Source organism: Pezoporus occidentalis, unplaced genomic scaffold (assembly GCF_034315485.1).
Source record: "Pezoporus occidentalis ecotype Australia unplaced genomic scaffold, CSIRO_AGI_Poc_V1 ctg16, whole genome shotgun sequence".
NCBI lineage: Eukaryota > Metazoa > Chordata > Aves > Psittaciformes > Psittacidae > Pezoporus > Pezoporus occidentalis.
The window spans coordinates 4,192,003-4,214,197 of record NW_026913425.1 but is presented as its reverse complement, the minus strand read 5'-3'; the positions used below and the strand labels follow the sequence as shown (position 1 = coordinate 4,214,197).

Sequence of the window (22,195 nt, the reverse complement as noted above, 5' to 3'; positions counted from 1 at the left end):
TCTTTTCTGATACTAGCATGTATGCCATGGACAGGAAAGATGTGACTTAAAACAGTACTTTTGTTGCTGCCTATCATAGGATTAAGCATAAAACAGGAAAGATAGTCTGCTCTGTACACTCTTTAAACTCCTTCCAAACTTTTGCTGCTTATCTGCTCATAAATTTGCTTAGCAAACTGGCCTGCATACTGATGGAAAACTAGTGGGAGTTGGATTTCCTGCTTATTTGGAAATGTCACTTCAACAAGAAAAGTATTTCAAAGATAGCATTCTGGAAAAATGTTTCAACATCAATCAGAGCTTACTGTAGTCAATCTCAGATAATATTTATATTTTGATAAAAATGTCCACCTGATTTACTGCTTCTTCATAAAGCTTTACTTTTAAGAAATTAAAATAGTCTGGTGCCTTGAAGGATCCACTGGAAAATTTATAACTGTCAGGCAATGGTAACTTTGATCACTTCATGTTGCAGCTGGGAGGTCCAAAGATGGATTGCCATAGAGATACCCACATAGAGATAACCAGCTTTAAATTACTAAAGCTCAAGGTCTAATGATTACAGCAACATCAGCTGTAAAACACACACTGAGAAGCTGGCTAGTTTTAGCAGCTGGCTGCTCTGGTTATACCTAACTACAGTCCAATGATGTATGCTTTTGAGGCTAGAATTATAGGACTGAGATCTCGTAGTCCTTGCTGAGATACAGCCAGCTTTGTACTAAGGGGCCTGACCAGGTACCTAAACACCTCAGTTGTGCCACTATTGTAGAGGACAAATAACTGGGCTTGGACAAGTGGGTTAGGTCTGTAAAGGCTCAGTGGCTCCACAGATGAGATTGCAGTGCTTGTTGCTGCTCTTCCTTCTCATCTGGTAACTTACTTGATTTTTTTTGTAGTTTGTTTTTGTTTTTTTTTTACTTTTTGCAATGATGTATTTTGCCTCTTTGTTAGAGGTTGCACTGTTAGATCAAAATTCAGGGTGAGAAATGAGTGATTATTTACTCTTCTAACCATCAGCCATAAAACATCATTTGTATTGTCACAGATTGGGCTTTGCTGTCTGTGTTTAGTGCTTGCAGATGTATTCAGTGAGGACATGTGGAATAGGGAAATCATTCGCTTTGAAGGAAAAGATGAAGTGGAGCACTAAGGTGAAGAAATTAGCAAGCTATCTTTAAATAAATACGGTTTCTGACTTGGTTTGCGTCTGAGTCCAAATCAGTCAAAAGAATCCAAGCAAGGTTTTAAATTAGACTAGTAGGCTGTTACTTGATCCATTGTCATTATGTTTCTTTTCATGGAGAACCTAGTCATATGAGGAAGCATATGAGTTAAATGCTTACTTGATATTACTGTCAGCAACAGAAAAGTAAAGTGAACAGCAGTCAATTGTACATAAAAATTCATGGAGACTTCTGTACTACTTCATGCTGTACACATTTCAGTGATAAGTAATAATCTCAGACAGAAATGTCTGCAGTCTACCTTCCAACAGTAGCATTAAGACAATCATTAAACCAAGCCATCTTAAATAAGATAGCTGCTGTTGCAGTTGTTTCATTTTCTGAGAGTTAGTCTTTTCAGTAGATCTCACTTACAAGTCCTTCCCAAGTACAGTGTATCTATTCTATTTCTGTACACCAGTGGCAGCATCTTCACTAGTCTTTCAAGGATAATAAAGTAACGTGGTGGGTACAAGGGAAATTACTATGTTCATACTATAGTTACTTGAACCTATGTAAAATTTCATTATAGCAAGTGTCTTATGCAACAAGGAAAAACTCAAGGTAACAAGCATGCATGAGAAATTGGGGAATGGTTCTTACTTGCTGTGAACGCAGGTAACGTTTCTAGTCAACATCATATATTCACTTTTGTAAGCTCATGATCCGTAACTACAAAATCATACATTTTATTGCATGTAGAAATAGGGTAAACTTTTTTCAAATCTGATAGAAGCAAAGTCAGTTTGAAAGTTTTATGTCCGAAGTTCTGAAATGGCCTGGTGTCTTTAATGCTGTGGCTTTTGCCTTCCCTGAGATGGCTGGATGCAGAGAGAATTCCTGCTTTGCCATCACAGAGGTTGTCTCAGTGTCGCCAAGTGGAAGCAAGCTCCTAGCTGTCTCTTCCTGGGCTGGATGGATAGTTCCCAATCTAGAGAGGAAGATCCCATTGTGGAGAAAAATGGGAAGTGTGTACCGAGTTGCTTTTAGTTACCCTTTGAAAACTTCCAAATGTATACTCCTTAGCTGGCTCATGGTAAGTGTTTTGGGGCAATCATACTTTACATGTGGTACAAGTGACTGAATAATGTTAAAATATTTCTGCATACATCATGATTTAAATTAAAATAACAGATGAGAGAATGACTTTTTTTGAGGTTTTTATTCTAAATGGCAAAGGAAATATTTTTGGGCTATTTTCATAAAGTGAAATATAAAAATGCCAGTTAATGCAAACATGTTGCATTAGAACTTTTACGGGAAGAACCGTATCTGCAAATGTACCTCTTTACTGCAAGCAAAGAGGAGTTAAACCACAAGAAATTTCTATAACATGAAACGAAGCATAAGCCAGCACTCAGACTTTTATGGAAAAATGTCACTTTTTCAGCATTTTGTATGTATTCATTACATATTTAAAAAAAAATTTGATGCTCAAATGGGTCAACAGTGCACACTTCTGTAAATTCCATACATTTCTCATAACTAACAAAATTATTTCTCACCTTCTTTCTCATCTTATTGCTAACTTTGGGGAGGGGGTGGGGTGTGTTTTCCTAAAGTCTCCCTAAAATCAAGTTATCCTGATTTGGATCTGAGAAGCAGCATCCTCAGTGTCTGTCAGTAAAAAGACCACTGATCAAGATTCATCTAAGTGATATATCAAGGCCACTTTTCTTACAGAAGGCAAACTCCCATTTCAGAACAGATCTGTCTTCAAGACAAATTAACCATGCTGCCTGTTAAACTGCCCTAAAGGCTATCAGAGCTGTTGTCTCAGACACACTGTGGATTCAGGGAGATGTCGATTTACACTAACTTTAAAAATACATCTTTATCTGCCTTGAAGACTTAAAAAATGGCTTTATTTTTAATTAAAGTTTTCTGTGTAATCTGTACCTGATACATGGCAGTTTCAGTGAAAAGCATAATGACTGCAAATTACAGAATGTGTCAGCCTATGCCTTTCTTTACAATTACATGTCTAAAAAGAAGGTAGTGTTCCATGAACCACATAACGTGAGTTCACCAGGACACTGAGTGAAAAAGAGATCTCAGAGATCTTTTGAAGACTAATAGATCAAAAATGACTTCTGTGAATTTGGTAAATCTCTTAAGGCCCACAGTGGGGAGTGGATGCTGGAGCTTTCATACATGCTTGTCCTGGCCTTGTATGTATTACACAGTGTTGATCATTCTCAGAGACATGATGTTAGTTTGGTGGCTTGATCTGACCCAGTGCACCTGTTGTGTGTTTGCAATCCTGGCCTCCATTGAAGCCTGACTTAGCAGAATATTTAAGTGCATGAGTCAAACCACCCAGCTTGGCTGGAAAAACCAGAGCACCACTTTGACTTTACATTACCACTGGGTCATTGCACTCAAAAGAAGTCTAAAACAGCCTTGGGGTGGTTATAACCTGTGTCTGGCACCTAAATATAGAACAATTGGTTAGCTCCGGGTCACAACAAAGGTCTAAAAAGGAAAAGTGATATTTCCCCTAGAAGAGCTTCATATGTGAAAATTTCTTGTTCTGATAATGTTATATGGATCTTAAGACTTGAGGCCTAAATTCTGTTAGGAGTACTAATATATTTGCACTACCATAACTGAAATAATTCATGATGCTGTTTTGTCACTCAGTGTGGAGGATTCAGCTATCAGTACTGTGTTATCACTTCACCACAAGGTTTCTGCAGATGGGACCAGTAAGCTATGGTCTCTTTTATGTGTGCCCAGAAGTGGGCTTTTATGTTCAATGACTGAAGCAATTACAGACATTTCATTACAGATGTATTTTGTTAGGATGCCTTGCAGCCTGTCAACTCTCATTTACTTTTGGAGAAGCATTTAAACTTTAATAGTAACTTGCTATGTGAAGTAAAATACAATTTCTGAAATGACTAGGAGCCGGCAGTGTGCCCTTGCAGCCAGGAGGACCAGTACTAACCTGGGGTTCATCAGTAGGAATGTGGCCAGCAAGTCAAAGGAGGTGATCCTCCCCATCTACTTGACCCTTGTAAGGCCACATCTGGAGCACTGTTTCTGGGCTCCCAGTACTGGGCTCCTCAGTACAAGAAAGACAAGGAGCCACTGGAGAGTCCAGCGAAGGGCCACAGGGATGATCAGGCCTCTGGAGCATCTCTCTTATGAGAAGAGAGTGCAGGAGCTGGGCCTGTTTAGCTGAGAGGAGACTGAGAGGGGAATCTCATTAGTGCATATCAGTATCTCAAAGGTGAGTGCCAGGAGGATGGTGCCAGGCTGTTTTCAGTGGTGCCCAGGGACGGAATGAGGAGCAATTGTCATCAACTAAACCACAAGAAGTTTCACCTCAACATAAGGAGGAATTTCTTTACATTGAGGGTGTCAGAGCACTAGAACAGGCTCCCAGGAGGGTCATGGAGTCTCCCTTTCTGAAGACATTCAAAACCTGCCTATATAACCTGCTCTAAGTGGCCCTGCCTTGGCAGGGGTTTGGACTAGATGATCTCCAGGGGTCCCTTTCCACCCTAATGATTCTGTGATTTTGTGGAAGGACTCTTGGGCCAGAGAGCTGACCCCTGAAACTGTAGGAAGCCACTTTTTATAGCCTCTTTAACTTCATCTGAACCTTGGAAAAGTTTTTTCTCTGACTTGACTGATGGGAGTCCTAAGCTGTCATTTCCGCTTTTTCTGTTGTATTCATCTAAGAAGCTTTTAACATATAGCAACCTACATAAGAACACAGTGTGGCACTTCACATTGTTTGAATTTCAGCCCATTTCTGCAACTCATGCCCTCAAGGTTTTCTATTACCCTACCTACCTTGCAGTTCTTTTATTCACTTGATTTTCTTCAGCTCATTTAATAGGATTACCTGTGGCATGCCAACAAATGCCTTTCAGCAGTCTTGAACAGAACAGGTTTATTAGTTTTCTTTTCTCTAGAAAATATTTTTTATCATTTTATACATTTTTATCAGCACCCATGTCAGGGTGACCCAGTAAGTTTGGTAAAATTAAATTGAAATGCATCTTCTGCTCAATATAACTGTATGTCTTTATTCTTCTATACAACTCTGGCACAGATTTCTAGCATGAGTGCCAATATGATGGGCCTATTATTGCCCAGACCACTTTCCCTGCTCTCTGAGCAGGTCATTTCCCCCAGCTTATGTCAATCAAATATTTCTCCGCTTCTTTGAAAAAGGAATGTTTTATTTGAAACAGAATGAAAATTGAATTTAGCAAGAAATTTATAGCTATGGTTTTCTATATTGTGATATGCACTTGTGAATAAAGACAATATTAACAGGAATTGCCACATATTACTCTACAGAGCCTAACCAAAGACAGTTGTAAAATAAAAATATACATATAAGAAAGATACATAACAGCAATATATTTTTCTGTTGTAATCTCATGTGCTGTTAACGTTAGATTGTGGATAATGCATACATAAACAGTTCTTCAGTGGAGCTGTATGGGATACTCAATCTAATCCACTAAAATGAAGAGATCATGCCCCTTAAAAACTTTGTTGTAAAAATTCTGTCAGTGAATTGGAATTCAGATGTTTAATGACTTTCAGAGACAGAATTTCTGGATAAAGCTGGTTGAAAAGTGTCAGGCTTTGAACTGTCCATGTGATCTCTTAGAGAGATTAATGTTCTCCTGCACTTCATATACAGATATGTATATAATTCCTGTTGCTTAATAGTTGCTTAATTGTGCAAAAAGTTGAGCATTTGCACCATGCTACCTTTAACTGTATAAGAAGCCCTTTTTTTCTCCAGTAATACTGCTCATAAAACAAAACTAGACAGATTGCTGAGTTGAGGCTGTGGTGCACAGAATTTGGCTTCTACATCATAAGGTGTGTTGAAAATAGGCAGCTGTAACTATTCTCTGGGTAGGGGAAGCAAGGCAGTTAACACTGCATTTGATGGCCAGACTTCTGCTTTTAATTCTTGAGTTTGGAAGTTCATACTGTGCACATGTGGAAGCCATGGTTGAAGATAGTTGCCGAGAGGTTTACAAGAAAGTTGTGTTTCATTATCTGATTGGTGAATAGAACTGTAATTTTTTTATCCACTCAGTATTGTGTTGGTAATGAGTTACATAATACATCCTAATGATGGACAGTCCTAATGGTGAACTGAAATGACTATATTCTGTTCAAATAGATGTCAGTATGTAAAAACTGCAGTAGCAGTAAGAGTTCTCTGTAGAATACTGGTGTGACTCTTGCAATGCTGGGTCTGGAATGCAGCACTTAATTCGGCGGTGCTTCTCCTGTTATGACTGGATAAAATGTCCAAAAAAACCCCCATCTTTTTCCAGAAAGCTTTTAATGATTTCCCCCACTACCACTGTGGGAATAGTGATGTGTGACAACAAAATGATTATTGCCTGTTATGTAAGTAATAGTTTGCCCTGGTGCAGCTAACTAGTACGTGATGTCTTCTCTTCATACTTCTGCAGAGCTTTTTTGGATTGCAGCCATGTGCAAAAGTTAAACCCTAACATAAGATGCTGATCCTGCCAGCATTTACATGAGTAGCGTAAGGGCAGTGAAACTAGTATGACTGCATTCAAGTTTGCAAGACTGGGTAGTTAAAGTTTCCAGGTATATAATGGCAATTCTTACTTGTGTGAGGTATGAATGCTTCAGATGCATCTAACACCCACTACTCTGTTCCTCTGGGTCAGATCTTCCCAATCTTTTGACCATTTCATGTGTGCCCTTATACCCACCTTGTATATTACTTTTACTCTTCCTCACTCTTCACTGTGTTTGGGTAGGGCTTATAGAATTAGTCAGCCTGTGTGCCATATTATATGGGGTAATATAAAAGTAAGTGCCTCTTAGGTTTATAATCTAAATAGATGAGACAAGCTTCATAACCACTTTATTCTTGAATGACAAAATGCAGAGGGTGAAAATGCTTGTTTGGGATAGCATCCACATGGCTCAGTCGCATGAATCACCATAGGGCAAGGCACTGTGCACATCCCAGAAGGTGATATCTGGATGTTAGTATTAGAATCTTAGATTCACACACTACTGCTGCTGTCTGGGTTATCTGCAGTGTCTTTCTCAAAGTTAAATTGGAAACTTAAATGTGACCATGAGTTACTCAGTCAGCATGAAAGCCTCCGTGTTGTTTATTTTGATGAGAATTTGGCTTTCGTTTTTGTTATCTGAACAGTTTTTACTGTGACACATGGCACAGACTTCCATGTTGATGATTTATAGATGCACAATAGCAGGTGGTGCTGTGCAGGAGGCTTTGTTACTGGAGACAGCATCACTGTTGATACTAAGATGGTAGGGTCTACTTTGGGAATAATTTTTTTATCTGTGGGTTTCTGATAAAAGAATCAATGGCAAAATAGTTAATTTTAACATATATTTATATGTTATTTTTTGACTTTAAAATCGATGAAAGATTGTAAAGAAAAAAGTTATCTTGAAAACTTGGACGATTTCATTTTCTATTTCTAATTTAATTTTCTGTTGGTGGTTGTACTGTGTATTTGCAATTTGGAGTTGTTGTTAGCTTTTAGAATCATAGAATCATAGAATGGTTTGGGTTGGAAAGGACCTTAAGATCATCTAGTTCCAATCCCCTGCCATGGGCAGGGATACCACATCCTAGACCATGTCGCCCAAGACTCCTTGCACCCTTGAACACTGCCAGGGATGAAGCATTTATCACTTTCTCGGGCAACCCATCCCAGTGCCTCACCACCCTCACAGTAAAGACCTTCTTCCTTATATCTAACCTGAACTTCACCTCTTTAAGTTTAAAGCCATTGTGTCTTGTCCTATCACTAAAATCCCTAAAGAAGAGTCCCTCTCCAACATCCTTGTGGGCCCCCTTCAGATACTGGAAGGCTGCTATGAGGTCTCCACGCAGACTTCTCTTCTCCAGGATGAACAGCCCCAATTTCCTCAGCCTGTCTTCATACAGGAGGTGCTCCAGTCCCCTGATCATCCTCATGGCCCTCCTCTGGACTTGTTCCAACAGTTCCATGTCCTTTTTATGCTGAGGACACCAGAACTGCACACAATACTCCAGGTGAGGTCTCACGAGAGCAGAGTAGAGAGGTCAGGATCACCTCCTTCAACCTGCTGGTCACGCTCCTTTTGATGCAGCCCAGGATACGGTTGGCTTTCTGGGCTGTGAGCGCACACTGCAGCCGGCTCATGTTCATTTTCTCATCAACCAACACCCCCAAGTCCTTCTCTGCAGGGCTGCTCTGAATCTCTTTCTGCCCAACCTGTAGCTGTGCCTGGGATTGCTCTGACCCAGGTGTAGGACCTTGCACTTGGCATGGTTAAACTTCATAAGGCTGGCATCAGCCCACCTCACAAGCATGTCGAGGTCCCTCTGGATGGCATTCCTTCCCTCCAGCATATCAACTGAACCACACAGCTTGGTGTCATTGGCAAACTTGCTGAGGGCGCACTCAATCCCACTGTCCATGTCAGCGACAAAGATGTTGAACAAGACCGGTCCCAACACTGATCCCTGAGGGACACCACTTGTTACTGGTCTCCAGAAGGACACTGAGCCATTGACCACAACTCTTTGTGTGTGGCCATCCAGCCAGTTCTATATCCACCAAGTGGTCCACCTATCAAATTGACGTCTCTCCAATTTAGAGACAAGGATGTTGTGTGGGACAGTGTCGAACGCTTTGCACAAGTTCAGGTAGATGACATCAACTGCTCTACCCCTGTCCATCAGTTCTGTAGCCCCATCATAGAAGGCCACCAACTTGGTCAGGCAGGATTTCCCCTTAGTGAAGCCATGCTGACTGTCACCAAGCACCTTGTTGTTTTTCATGTGCCTTAGCATGCCTTCCAGGAGAATCTGCTCCAAGATTTTGCCAGGGATGGAGGTGAGACTGACTGCTCTGTAGTTCCCCGGGTCATCCATTTTCCCCTTCTTGAAAATGGGGGTTATATTTCTCTTTTTCCAGTCATTGGGAACTTCACCTGACTGCCATGATGTCTCAAATATGATGAACAGTGGCTTAGCAACTTTGTTCCCCAGCTTCTTCAGGACCCACAGATGGATTTCATCAGGTCCCATGGACTTGTGCACATTCAGGTTCCTATTAGGGTCTCAAACCAGAACCTGTCCTACAATGGGCCCAAGGTCTTTATTCTTCCAGCCTGTGCATATATCTCTCAAAACTTGATCAGTGTGGTCAGAGCATTTGCCAGTGAAGACTGAGCAAAGAAGTCATTGAGAACTTCAGCCTTTTCCAAATCCAGGGTAGCCACTTCTCCTGTTTCTTTACAGAGAGGGCCCTTTGTCTTTTGTTAGTGACATACCTGTAGAAGCCCTTTCTGTTATCTTTAACATTCCTGGCTAGACTCAATTCTATCTGGGCCTTTGCTTTCCTGACCTGATCCCTAGCTTCCTGGACAATGTCCTTCTATTCTTCCGAGGCTGCCTGTACTTGCTTCACCTTATATAAGCTTCCTTTTTCCTTCTGAGTTTTCTCAGCAGATCCTTATCCATCCGCAGAGGCCTCCTGACATTTTTGCCTCAGTTTCTTCTTGTCAGGATGCAATGCTCCTGAACTTGGAGCCGGTGATCCTTCAGTATCAACCAATAGTCTTGGGCCCCCCTGCCCTCTAGGGCTATATCCCATGGAACCTTACTAAGCAGGTTCCTAAAGAGGCCAAAGTCTGCTCTCTTGAAGTCCAGGGCAGTGAGCTTGCTGCACGCTCTCTCACAGTCCTGAGGATCTTGAACTTAACCATCTCATAATCTCTACAACCAAGGCTGCCCTGGAGCATCACATTTCCAACCAGCCCCTCTGTGTTGGTGAGCAAGACATCAAGCATGGCACCTCTCCTTGTCAGCTCCTCTGTTACTTACAAGAGGAAGTTGTCTTCCACACAATTGAGGAACTCTCCAGCTGATCATTTACATAAATAGATACTCTCCCTCCCCATCTGCTGGGCCTGTCTTTTCTAAAGAGTCTATAACATTCCATTCCAACACTCCAGTCACAGAGCCATCCCACCGTGTTTCTCTGATGCCAATGATATCATACCCCATAGATGTGCACTTATCTCTAATTCTTCTTCATTACTTTGGTTTGGGGTTTTTGTTTGGTTGGTTTTAGTTTTATTTTTAATAGAGTTTCTAGGTATAATTCTAAGATCTATCATGTGGGTGGTAAAATTTTAATTAAAATGCCAAAGTAATTGGCTTCAGCTACCTTTCCCCAGATTTGAACAATCAAAACGCAAGAACTGTGAAGCAAACACTGTCTGGCAGTGTGAAGGAGTGGAGGGGAGAGAATCACCATGTCGTTGAAGAAGTGAGAAATACCCTATTCTTTACTAGAACTTGTTTTGGTATTTTTGTAAAATGTAGATCAACGTTCACAGCTGAGCTTTTTCTAAGAGAAAGACAACGCAGAAAACTTCAGTAAGTGCCCAGTGCTTATCAGAATATCTTTGTTCTGGCTTTGAGGTTTTTGTTTGTTCTTCTGTGTCCCAGAAAGAGAAATATGGTGTTGGGTTTAGGCCAAGATAATATGTAGGTACCTTATACTATCTAGAAAAAAAAGATATAAACACACCTTGTTGAACCAGGGAGAAATTCTTTCCAGCTATGCCCACCTGGGTTTAAGAAATAAGGGAAGATGGTACTAAGACAAATCTCTGATGTGAAGAGCATTGTCATGCATCATGCTTCCATCATGAATCTCTGAAGAAGCCTGCTAACCACTCTAAGGTTGATATTGAAAGCCAGAAGCATCTTCACTGAGTGGTGTTGGAGAAATGGTAGACTGAAAACATAGTACGTACCTTGGGTCAAAAAGCTGCTTTCCTTTTAACCCTTGGAGTCCATAATACCTATGCGTGCATTTTCAAGTGGTATTTGAGGTGCTGCTTCTGACTGCTGTCAGCTATTGAGGAGCATAATCTTAGTGGTTTTGAAGGCAAGAGAGAACCTGTGAATTCAGCTCAATCTTAATTTGTTCTCATTCAGTAATCTCATTCAGATTGCACTTCTTTAGTAGAAGTAGACTTGTGGAAAGCTCCTGAATATTCACATATTCCATGAGGAATTTCGAATATGATAACTATATTTCAGCAAACTCTTACTGACATCCCAGAGCTCTGGAAGTATACTCCTCACAACTCATTACAGAAGTGAGACTTGAAATTTGTTTTGGCAGCACCTTCCATATGAGCTGGAGGGAACTGAACAGTCTGTAGAGCAAATGGTGAGCTGGCAGCCCCTCTGGTGAGTGCAGACAACCTCCAGATGTTTTTTCTTAGTCTTTGGAAGTCAAAGTTAATTTTACATTTTAAAATTATTGTTTGATTGCAGACTAATGGTGTGCTTCATAAGTTGTGAGTATTTACTCAGACAAAGAGCTGACGTAAGAAGATTTGAATTATTTAGGTAGCAGCTTGCTACAAATTATTGTTCTAGCTTTTTCCATTCATACTTATATGATCATATTACCTGAATCTTCCAATATTGAAACTCACTTCATATCTTTTTTTATCAATTTTAATAGCCATATTCAGAGTTGATACACTATATTGAACCGTAAGTCTGCCAGCCCATTATCTTGCCTTGGGCAAGAGCAAAGAGCCTTATGCAAGAGATAGAAAAGAGGGCAGATGGAGAGGGATCACTTCCTGGGCTTCTATTAACCTGTCACTACAGTGCTTCTGCGTTGTGATGTTCCTACTGATGTATTTCACAGCAACTCAGGGGCCTACCTTTGGTAAATTTTGTTCAACTGCTTTTTAAACAATACCCCCTTCAGTGGCCTGATTGTTTAAGTGAAAGCGTCGTATTTCTTGTATTGTGAAGACTATTGATGAATCATTCTTCATTCAGCTCTACACCACTCATGATTTCATAGATGCCTCTTGTGCTCCTTAGTTACCTCTCTTCCTGGCATAGGCAGCCTAGTCTTTTGAGTTCCCTGAACATGTCTTGGAATATCTATTAATTTATTAAGTTACAGAAAAAAAAAAAAAAGATAATGTATAGTATTGAAAGTGTGGGTTCATCATAAATTTACATGTCAGCATAAAGTCATTTTGTTTGGCTCTTCATTCCTAACCTCATACTGGTTGCTTTTTTGGCTAGCTGAACATACAAGGTTAAAATAAGATTAATTTTTAAATTTTTCTGTGTTTATATTTTTGGATTTTGCTCTCTCCTAAATACCTCTGCATGTATTTCTGAAACAGTTCAGGTTTGGTTGCTGTATTTTTCCTTAAGATTGATATAAGAAGACTTGACTGAATTCTCCAGTAATATGTGCAACTCATGCTCTTACAAAGTTGAGAATGGACAGTAATGATAAATGGATCTACAGAAAGAGGTCTCACCAAGCCAAGTTCCACAAGCCTTGGGCGGATTCTGCTTACTTTGACAGATAATTGGAAGAGTTTTTTCCCCACTCCACTTCATACTTCAAGGACAGTAACGTAATTTACCTGCCATGCATATTTGCATGCTTACTGAAGTATGTGTGCTAACAAAATAAATAGACTTTGAGAGAAATTTCTGTGGACAAAGTCACTATTTATTTAAAATAAATCTGATGTTATTAGGGACTACATTCCGTAATTGGCTTTTGTTCCACAGAAATGTTGCCATTTGTGACATGAGTCTCTTCACTATCTCTGTGCTGCTGGATTAAAATGTGGAACTATATTTTTCTTAGAGAAGCCATTTTTTAACTTGCCACCATAGTTATACTGAGAGTTACTAATGTTTCTTATCTTTGGAGGAGTCCATAGTGTCTGTTCAATGTTCACTTTTTAAAGCATTTCAAACAGAAATCTGTTTGCCTGTTGATTTTTTGTTTGTTTTTTTTTTTAAAGTGCCAATTTGATCTGAACTTGCTCAATATTACAGTTAAGAGGAAGGGGTAAAATAAAAAGGGGTTGTGTTGTGAAATTTCTCTTACACAGTAGTTCAGAAGCATTTGGCCGGTCTATGGAATTTAATTCCTTTCTTGTCAGTGCAGGCTGGAGGTGATTGCCTGAGCAGCAGACACACTGGAAAGGGATAAGCAAAGGCATGGTTGACCCAACTGAGCACTGTGATAGCGTCACTTGGAGAGACTAAATGCTATTCAGGAGTTCCTTCAAGCCAACAGTTTTGTGTTTCTTTACTCATTGGTGTTCACTGGACATCTCTAGACATTAGTCAGGCCCTTCTTCCTACTCAGGTTCTGAGTACCTGGGGGAAAGGGAGGAAGTTCCCTACAGCTATAGACTTTGAGGCACTATAGGTAATCATTGGAGAAAGGTATGCTCTTAATTTATATGTCCTGCTGCAACGTGTGCAGGAGCACCTAGTCAAAATGCTACTTGAAAGCTATGCATTAGACTTTTTGCCATGTCTCAATCCCCTAATTAGGAACAAACGCTGCAAGTTGTTTTTTGCTTTTGTTTTTTTTTAGTGGTGGGTTTTGTTTGGGTTTTTTTTGTGGGGCAAGGGGATTGAAGTTTTAACAGCACCTGTTATCTTGAAAAGATACCTTGTCACAGTCAATATAATTTCTCAAATTTTTGTATTCATATGGTATAGCAATCCAGCAAACAAATGTACCTCTAAACTACATAAACACAAGAATAAAGAACCTGCAATACCTTAGAATAGCTTAAGGTAAAGAGGAATAAATGCTTAGCTTTCTTATCAAAAGGTAGGAAATGCCAACTATGCCATATTTTTCTTGTTTCTGTAGACTTGCATGTAAAACATTAACCAGAAAACCCATTAAGGAATATTACTTTTTTCCTAAAAATCAATACTGAATTTAGAGTGAAAAAGACAAGATGCCTTGAAGATAGAATTTTATGAAAGAAAAGTGTTTGTATCAGACTGTGATGCAGCATTTTGTAATTTGATGTATATTTACATCCTGGTGTATATTTAACCTATTAAAATTAATTTAGAGCTTTTTTTTTAAAAAAAAACACATCACTGGCATAAAAGCTTCACTGTCAGTGAGTACACCGATAATGATAGCTACATCTTTTGATACCATGCCCTTCTCAAGCAATGTGCATAGCTGACAAGTCATTTGAGCCACCTCTCTGGGCACTTTGCACTTGAACAAGAGACGTGTGGGTAGTAGATTTTGGGATGTGGGCCATTTATTGCTCTGCTGTAGGAAGGAGGTGAAGGAGAAGGAAAGATTGCTGGGTTGCAAGGTAAGCTTATTCACCCAAGGGTTCATGAGGAACATAAATCCGGAATTGGTGAACTACTAAGATGTATCTGCTATCCTTTGAACTGATGTCAGTGCCAGGGGGGTGAAAAACAGATAATGACACATTAGTCTTCCTTAGAGGGTACCAGAGATGATCTAGGAACTACATCTGTTTCTATACTGGGCAAGACACTATGTCTAGAGATACAGCACAGCACAAGTACATGCGGAATGTAACTGGGCAAAATGATGGGCTGGGGAAGAGTTAGCATGGCTTTTTCTGTAAGGAAAGCATAAGCTGAGGTTACTTAAGAGTGCTGAGGTTACTTAAAAGTACTGAGTTTAGGTGGTATAAGGGACAGTGTCACTTTGTGCTTGCCCTGGTTTTGTGGTTTTGGGTTTGTCATCTGCTTTTGGCCACTTCGGGAGGCAGAATGTTGGGCCAGGATTGGTTGTTCTGGCCAACTTCCGGTTGTTCCACAAAGACATTGTATAAAGGGCATGGGAATGTGTTTAGAAACCTCTCCAGAGATTTGTAGGGTTTTATTAACAGGTGTCCTAATCAACTGTGTTGAATCTTGGACACCAAAGCTAGTTTGTGCTAATATCAAGGACCAGAGTTGTGGTACTAGTCTTAATAGGACCAATGTTCAGAAGATGAGCCTTGAATCCATGTAAGAAAAATTTGGGAGTGAAATTTTATGTACAAACACCTGCAGGACTGCTTCCAGATCCTGTTGGAAGCATTAATTTGCAAATTATAGGAATAAGACACGGACCACTCTTTATGCATTGTGGGGTTTTTGGTAACCTATCTTCCCTTAACAGGTCTCAAAGCAGTTGCTGCTGTGAGTACAATTGAGGACTGATTGACAATGGTAGTTTGTATGCCAAATTTAACAAAATAATAGCCAAAAATAGTGTCTTTTCTACTTGATTGTTTTACTGGTAACGTATTCATAAGGAAGCTGCTACCAAAATGTAAGCAGAATGCAAAAAGTCCTGATATAATATTCCTTCTTCAGTTACCATTTTATACCAGGTACACATTAGTTATATTAGAGCTCACAGAATTATTTGGCAAGTGTCAGCTTGCATTTTCAAGTGATTACCTAAAATTGCTAGCAACTTGACACTGGTACATTTTTCTTTCTCAATTCTTTTTCTCTAAGGGTGATCCAATTTTTGTGACCTGTTTGTGCTATCTGTCGTTTGTTCCCCTTTCTCTTCCCCATGTCTTTCGGAGGTTTACCTGAATCTGTCTGGTTTGCTTTTCTTCCTTTACTACTTATTTTATATTGAAGCGGCAAGATCACTACTATCTATAATTGCTTAAAAAGCGACTAGTTACGTTGTGGGGTGGGAGGGCGGAAGGAATGGGAAACAAAGAAGAAATACTTTTCAAATACTTACTTCTCTAATTTCTTATTTGAAACACAAGCCAGGAAATCATATAGAGTGGAATGAGGATGAAGGAAGAAAGATAGGAATCTTAACATCTGTTCCTGAAGCTGACTCTGATCATACAGATCTTTGCAGCTTTGCAAAGAAACAGTTGTAGGAGCAGACTCTGAAAACCAAAGTCAAAAACAGCTTAAGCATCCAACATACTACCAACTGTGTAATTCACAGAAGCTCAATTTTAGCAAGTTGGTTTTTGGACTTCTGTTTTTATGAGAACTCCTGCCAATCTTTGCTCTACTGAGATACACAGTCTTGGCATACACGACGCACTGAAGGACATGTGGAGTTCACACCCAGAGACACTTCTGTAGCAGGTCCCCTGAAAGATCTAGTCAGGCTGGTATTCTCAGAGTTCATGGGAAATGCAGGAACAATAGTGGGCTGGGTCATCTGGTGTATGATAGCCTGTGTCCAGCCAAGTTTGGTTTCAAATGGTCCTTTCCCAGGTGAGTGCTCCCCCACCAGGGTAAGACATTGTTAGCTGGGAACAGGGAGATTGGAAAGGAATTTAGACAGTGCTTAATGCTCCTTTTCTGGCACAGGTCTCCCTCATGGGTGAAGGAGTCAGTATGCAATAGGAGCCTCACTTTACCACCCAGAGGTGAGGGTGACCACAGAAGGGAAGGCCCCTGACTTTCTTCCTCTCCATCACAAATTTTCAGTTCTGCTGTGTGCAATGACATATAGGTTTAACTGGAGGCATTGAGAGGGCCTCACCCCAATTTTGCTTCATTTTGAGAAGCAAGAGAACCAGTTGCAGGTTTGTGAACGTTACCCTTGAGCTAGGTGCATGAAAGTACAGCAAAGCCTGCCAAACCTACGTGTCTTTATAGGTTTGGGTCCAGGTTATTGCCTGCGTCTATAGTGTTTTCATGCTATGTGCCTCAGTGTGTGTTGTCACATATATTGTGAAAATCTAGCTCTTAAAAATGAGTATTTTTTACCAGTTCCTGTGTATCTGATGGGTGAGGCTTCTGTTACGGATGCTTGCAGCGTTTGCAGTTGTCAACAATGTCAACAAAGATGAAGCCTTATTTCTTCTAAATGCTATGTGTACTTGATCATTATTTTCAGTAAATAAAACATCATGACCTTACATTAACCTTAGAGTTGAGCTATCCAACTATTTAGCGCTCCTCTGGTCTCCTTGGAAGCGTGGCAATCGGCTGGCGTAAGGGGCGCAGCTTGTGGAGCAGAGTGAGTTGGCAGCCCTCTAGCGGGAGCCAGCGGAGTGCAGGGTATGAGCGGCCGGGGAAGGTGGGAGGCAAGTTAACCGAAAGCCACAGAAAGGAGAGGGCAGGGGGAGAGAAAAAACACTACCAAGAAAACCTACAAAAACCGATCAGAACTTCACAGCAGAGGTGCCAAAGAGTGGTGATTCATGAAAGAGAGTTGGGGGAGTAGCTGTATTGGTGGGTGGAGAAGATGAACAGAGGCAGCTTGTCAAATGAGTGAACTGGGGAAAGACGGTGTCTGGAAAAGCCGTGGCAGTCAGGCCAAAAGCCATCTAGCTCAGGACCAAGACTCCAGCAAGAGTGTGTAGTGATCTATCCTGTTTATTCTCACAGCCTTTGCCAGCTTATTGTTTAGGGGTTTCTTCAGTCAGAGGTAACATCTGACTGAATTTATCTTTGTGAATTCTTAAATTTTCCCCTGTAAATCGGCCCCTTCTTTGATACACACAAATTGCTAGATAGGTCAAGTGATATCCTCTGAAACAGCTGAAGCTTGCAGAGGAACATAGGAAGACTCCAAAAAGAGAAAGAGTGGTGAGGTATAAAACAATAGGAAAATTCCAGTGGGTGGGAGCTGAATAGAGCAGAGGTGATCATAAAGTAAAAGAACAAGAGAAAGATTGGGATATAATTCTTCTAAGAATGACTGGCAAAGAAAAGAACGGGAAAAAGTGAGTGGTAGAATGTTGCTAAACAGTGGAAGAGGAACTGGACACCCTGGTCAGAGGTGTTGTAGCAGGAACAGGAGCAAGACACCAGCTCCAAGGCAGGGATGTTGAAGAACAAGATATGGGCCCTGTGTCCTGTAAGGGAATTCAAGCAGGGATAAAGTCACACACAGTTGTAATCCCTTTCAGGACTGAAGATTGGCCTGGAAAAAAAGGAAGGGATTTGAGGCTGAAAATAGTGGTATAATTGAATATCTAACTGGTAATAGCCAAAGGATGTGCATAGGTGTCAACCCTCACTAACTGTGTGGATAGGGAAAGCTGAGCTGGAGAGAATTGTAAATGAGCCCTAGCAAAGATGGGGAGAGCTGGGTCAAAAAAGAGAGTCCTGTTGCCTGCTTACAAAACAAAGCATGTCTGAAAACATGCTACAAAAGTGAGGGAAGGGATGCATCATTGTGGGAGTGACTAATGAGGAAAGAAGATATAGGGGGCAGGGGGAATGGGCTTTCGGGGCAGAAGGGTGTCCATAGGATCCTTGGCATCTATGCTTCTCAACAGGCACACCCATCCTAAGCCTTTCCAGGAGGCTAAATTCACCAGCACCTTTGCTTCACTGGTTGGTTGTTTTAGTTGCTGTTGTTGCTCTGGAGCAATCAGGAATCGTTCAAGGAGATTTGCTGTACTAATTAGTGATTATTTTTACAGTGGTTGTGTTACTAACTATTGATGATTCATAAACTGCAGGGGCTGTAAATCTGCAGTCATAAGGGGGGTGAAAATTTTTGTGTTGGTGATTTAAAAAGGCAGAACTTTAATGAAGTGGTAAGTATGTTTTGCTTAATGGTACTGCTGTGATAGTAAGGAAATTGACGATCTCTGATTTACATAAAAACATGCAGGCTAAGAAAGTATCATTGACTTTGTCTTTAACTACTTGATTAATAGCTGATTCCCGGTGAGATTGCCTTGGAGGTTAGAATGATATTGGAAAGAATATGGTTTAAAATGTTAAAACAAAAATTTCTTCACTGTTTTGCAGCTTTTATTGTTTGCTCATGGTTAGTTTATTTATGATTTCTTTGCTTCTAAACATGCTCACTGAAATCAGGGTTTTTCTCACTGACCTCTTTGGAACCAGGCTTGTATCCACCGTTTTACCAGAAAAGTTTGTCATGAGCTACTGTTCTAATTGATTTAGGTTCCAGACCTACTATCAGCCCTTCCTGACAGTCAATCACACAATGAGAGATTTATTTAAATTGGAAATCATCAGCAATGAGATATTGACTTAAGTCAGGAAATGAACAGAGGTATGGTCATGGTATCACTAATATGCAACGTCCACACAATCAGACTCTTCTGGAGGTAGAAAGATGTGGAATTAATTCCTTCAGGCCAAAGAGAGATCTGTAGGACCTTGTGAAGGCCAGGCCCTCCTTCTTCCTGCATCCTGTTGCTGTGTTTTGAAAGAGAAAAGTGAGACAGTCACTTGTTCCCAGAGCAATTTGGGCATATAAATCCAAGGGTTTGATCTAGCTTGTAAAGTAAAAACTCAGAACTCCAAGTCCAGGTAGGAGGATTTCAGACATACTTTTTTCTGTGTCTGGTGAAGTTTATTAATCCTTCCTATGCTGAATTTCATTGCCATTTGTTTCCACGCATTGTATAAGCAACAAAGTTGAGCAAGTTAGGGACTTTAAGGTTATGGCAATCTTTCAGGTATAGCAGCACCTTTTCTGCATCCATGTGGTTCTGGCCCTATTGTGTTTGTGCAGAGCAGGATAGAGACAAGTTCACCTACACTGGGGCTCTCAGACTTTCTAATCTCATGAAGCTTTCGTACCCTTAGCAAAGGCAGGAACACCCAGAAACTGGGAGGGAGGAAGAGAAAGAAACCTTGATTTTTAGGTTCTTATATTCAGGTATTTTCTATTCATGACACTGACACAGAAGCAGTAGGAAGAGAAACCTCAAGTCCCAGTGGTGTGGATTTATTGTTGTTGTTATTTTAAAACAGTCAGGCTAAGACCAGTGGCTACCCTGTAAAGGAATCTCTATAAAAGTATTTATAGACTTCCCCGCTTCGATCTATTCAGCTGCGTTCAAGGCCAGGTTGGGCAGGACCTTAGGCAACATGGTCTAGGGTGAGGTGCCCTGCCCATGGCAGGGGGGCTGGAACTAGATGATCTTAAGGTCCTTTCCAACCCAAACCATTCTAAGCTTTTATGATTCTATGTCGGTATCCCATTAATAAATGGATAATAATATAAATATCTGTGTCCCGACTGTCTTTTGTGAAGGATGCTGGGCTCTTGATCAGTAAATTCTGGGACAATCAGAGCTTGTAAGAAAAGAAGGTTTTTCACTGGTACTGACCCTCCACTGGAGGGTAAATGTGCTGTTTTTCTTTTTTGGTGGGTGGGAAGAGCAGTCGGGAGCTTTCAGACAACTGTTTCTCAAACCTTACAACTCATGGTTAGTGGTGGGTGCTAGCTTTCATTTCTATTCTGATACACTTTCTGGCATTAAGTTACATTTTGCTATGGCAGGAGCTCAAGTGGGAAGTTAAGCTATTGTATGAGAAAAGGAGAGGTTAACTACACTTATATTGGGGGCAGTTTTTGCTTTGGAAAACAGTTGCAGGCTTTGTGGTTTGATCTTTTGGAGTCCTGCCAGTTACCACCTTCTGACGTACGTTGTTGGGCTGAGAAGAATGGATGCTCAGTGGTGCATGAAAGTCCAGCGTGTCAGTTGTAGCTATACATAATACCACTGTCTCATGTGCAGTCAAGGCTGTTAATGCTTAACACAGTATTGTATTCTCTACGGGAAAAAGTTGAATACCGGTAACCTCATCCATTTCGAATGTTCATATGCATTCCTTTGAAAAATACTGAAATTAAGAACAAGGTAATACCTAGACAGAAGTGTCAAACTAACAGTAACTGCAGAGAAAAATGCTGCACAAATTAGGCTCCAGGATTCCTGTGTGCCAGGGAGCAAGCCTGGGAATCTGCCTACAATTAGGGCTTCGTTCAGACTACTTGCCTTGAGGAGCAATTGCTCTAACTTGCCAACACCTGGGGTAACTGGTACCAGAAACGCAGAGAATCTGCCCTTTTGGAGATCACGAACTTGCAAATAATCCTCCATACACAAGAGGGGAGCAGTATTTTAAGGCTTCAAAGGCTCTTTTCCTTAAGTACATGCATCTGTGGGTGGACACAGGTATTGTTCAGTTGCTTAACAACCTTCTATGGCTAATGGTCTGAAGTGAAACAAATCAGTAGTGTACAGGAGAAGTGTACTGAAATGTATCAAGACACAAAAATTATTAACATAATTCAGCTCCTAGGAAATATTGGCAACCAAAGCAGCCACAGCCAATATGTGCTGGCTCTCTTACAGTTGCTTTAAATTATGATATGCTCTCATATCTTCTGAAAATGTCATGGTTCACATGGTAGCAGGTTTTTTCTTGCAAAATGAAGGCTATGGTTCTGAAAAACAGTTTTAAATCTGCAATCCAAAGAAGTTCTCTTGTCTAAAGAAGTAACTTTTTTCCTAACCAAACCGATTAAGGTATTATTGAATATATGTCACAAGACCTTTAGTACAAGTTCTGTATCACATTCAAACGAATAAGCAAATTTTGGCCAGAAAAAAAAAAATAAGCTTTCTGTAGTCCTAAGCAAAATACAAGTCCTTCTGTGTAACCAAGGTACTCTGTTGGGGCAAGAGGGGAAAGGAAGTGGTGTTTCTTGTTTCCTCATTTAAAACCTTACAATTTTTAACTTAAATAAAACAAAATTGGGAGTTTGGTAAAATATGCTCATGAACAATACCCTTCAAAGCAACTGTATTAGTGCTGCTAGTCATATGTCTGCCTGCCTTTGAGAGTCTTTCATGGTTCTGTTTGATCTTTCATTCTTGCATGTAAAATGCCATCTTGTTAAGAACCAGAGTGGGAAAAAATATCCATATTACTTTTCTTTAGCAGGGTTCAGCGACAGAAGTACAAATTGGGCCCATGAGACTGACACAAGATCCAGTTCAGGTAAGATGCTCTTTTCATTTCTTGATACAATCAATTCAGTGTTAATGGATGAAGAAATGAAGGTTCAACCCCTGTAGTTAAGCATAATGTTTTCATTTTACTTGTTCAAGGACTGTGAGAGGGGTAATCGGTGTTTTGGTATATCTGATTGCTTCAGAAGAGATGTACAAGTAAATTAACTTGGTAAACAAGGTGCTTAGATTTCCATTAACATGAAATCATTCCTTTTATAAGTCCTGTCAATAGGAGTGTGTGTGTATGTGCATTTGCAGGGGAAAGAGCTGCCTCTCTGGATCTAAAATCTGTTCTGTTCTGATACACAAAAGCAGAGAAA

At 40.4% G+C, this 22,195-nt stretch overlaps 1 protein-coding gene across 5 annotated transcripts in view; it reads left to right on the top strand.

Moving 5' to 3' along the window:
• The window catches only part of PDE8B (phosphodiesterase 8B), an 81,439-nt gene that overhangs the window by 17,991 nt on the left and 41,253 nt on the right, over window positions 1-22,195 (top strand). For 3 of the 5 annotated variants that reach the window (XM_062612413.1, XM_062612410.1, XM_062612409.1), the window contains exon 2: window positions 21,802-21,861. In XM_062612413.1, the coding sequence (XP_062468397.1) occupies window positions 21,802-21,861 (60 nt within the window). The remainder of the gene's footprint in view (window positions 1-21,801; window positions 21,862-22,195) is intronic. The other 2 variants (XM_062612412.1, XM_062612411.1) reach the window with 1 other exon arrangement.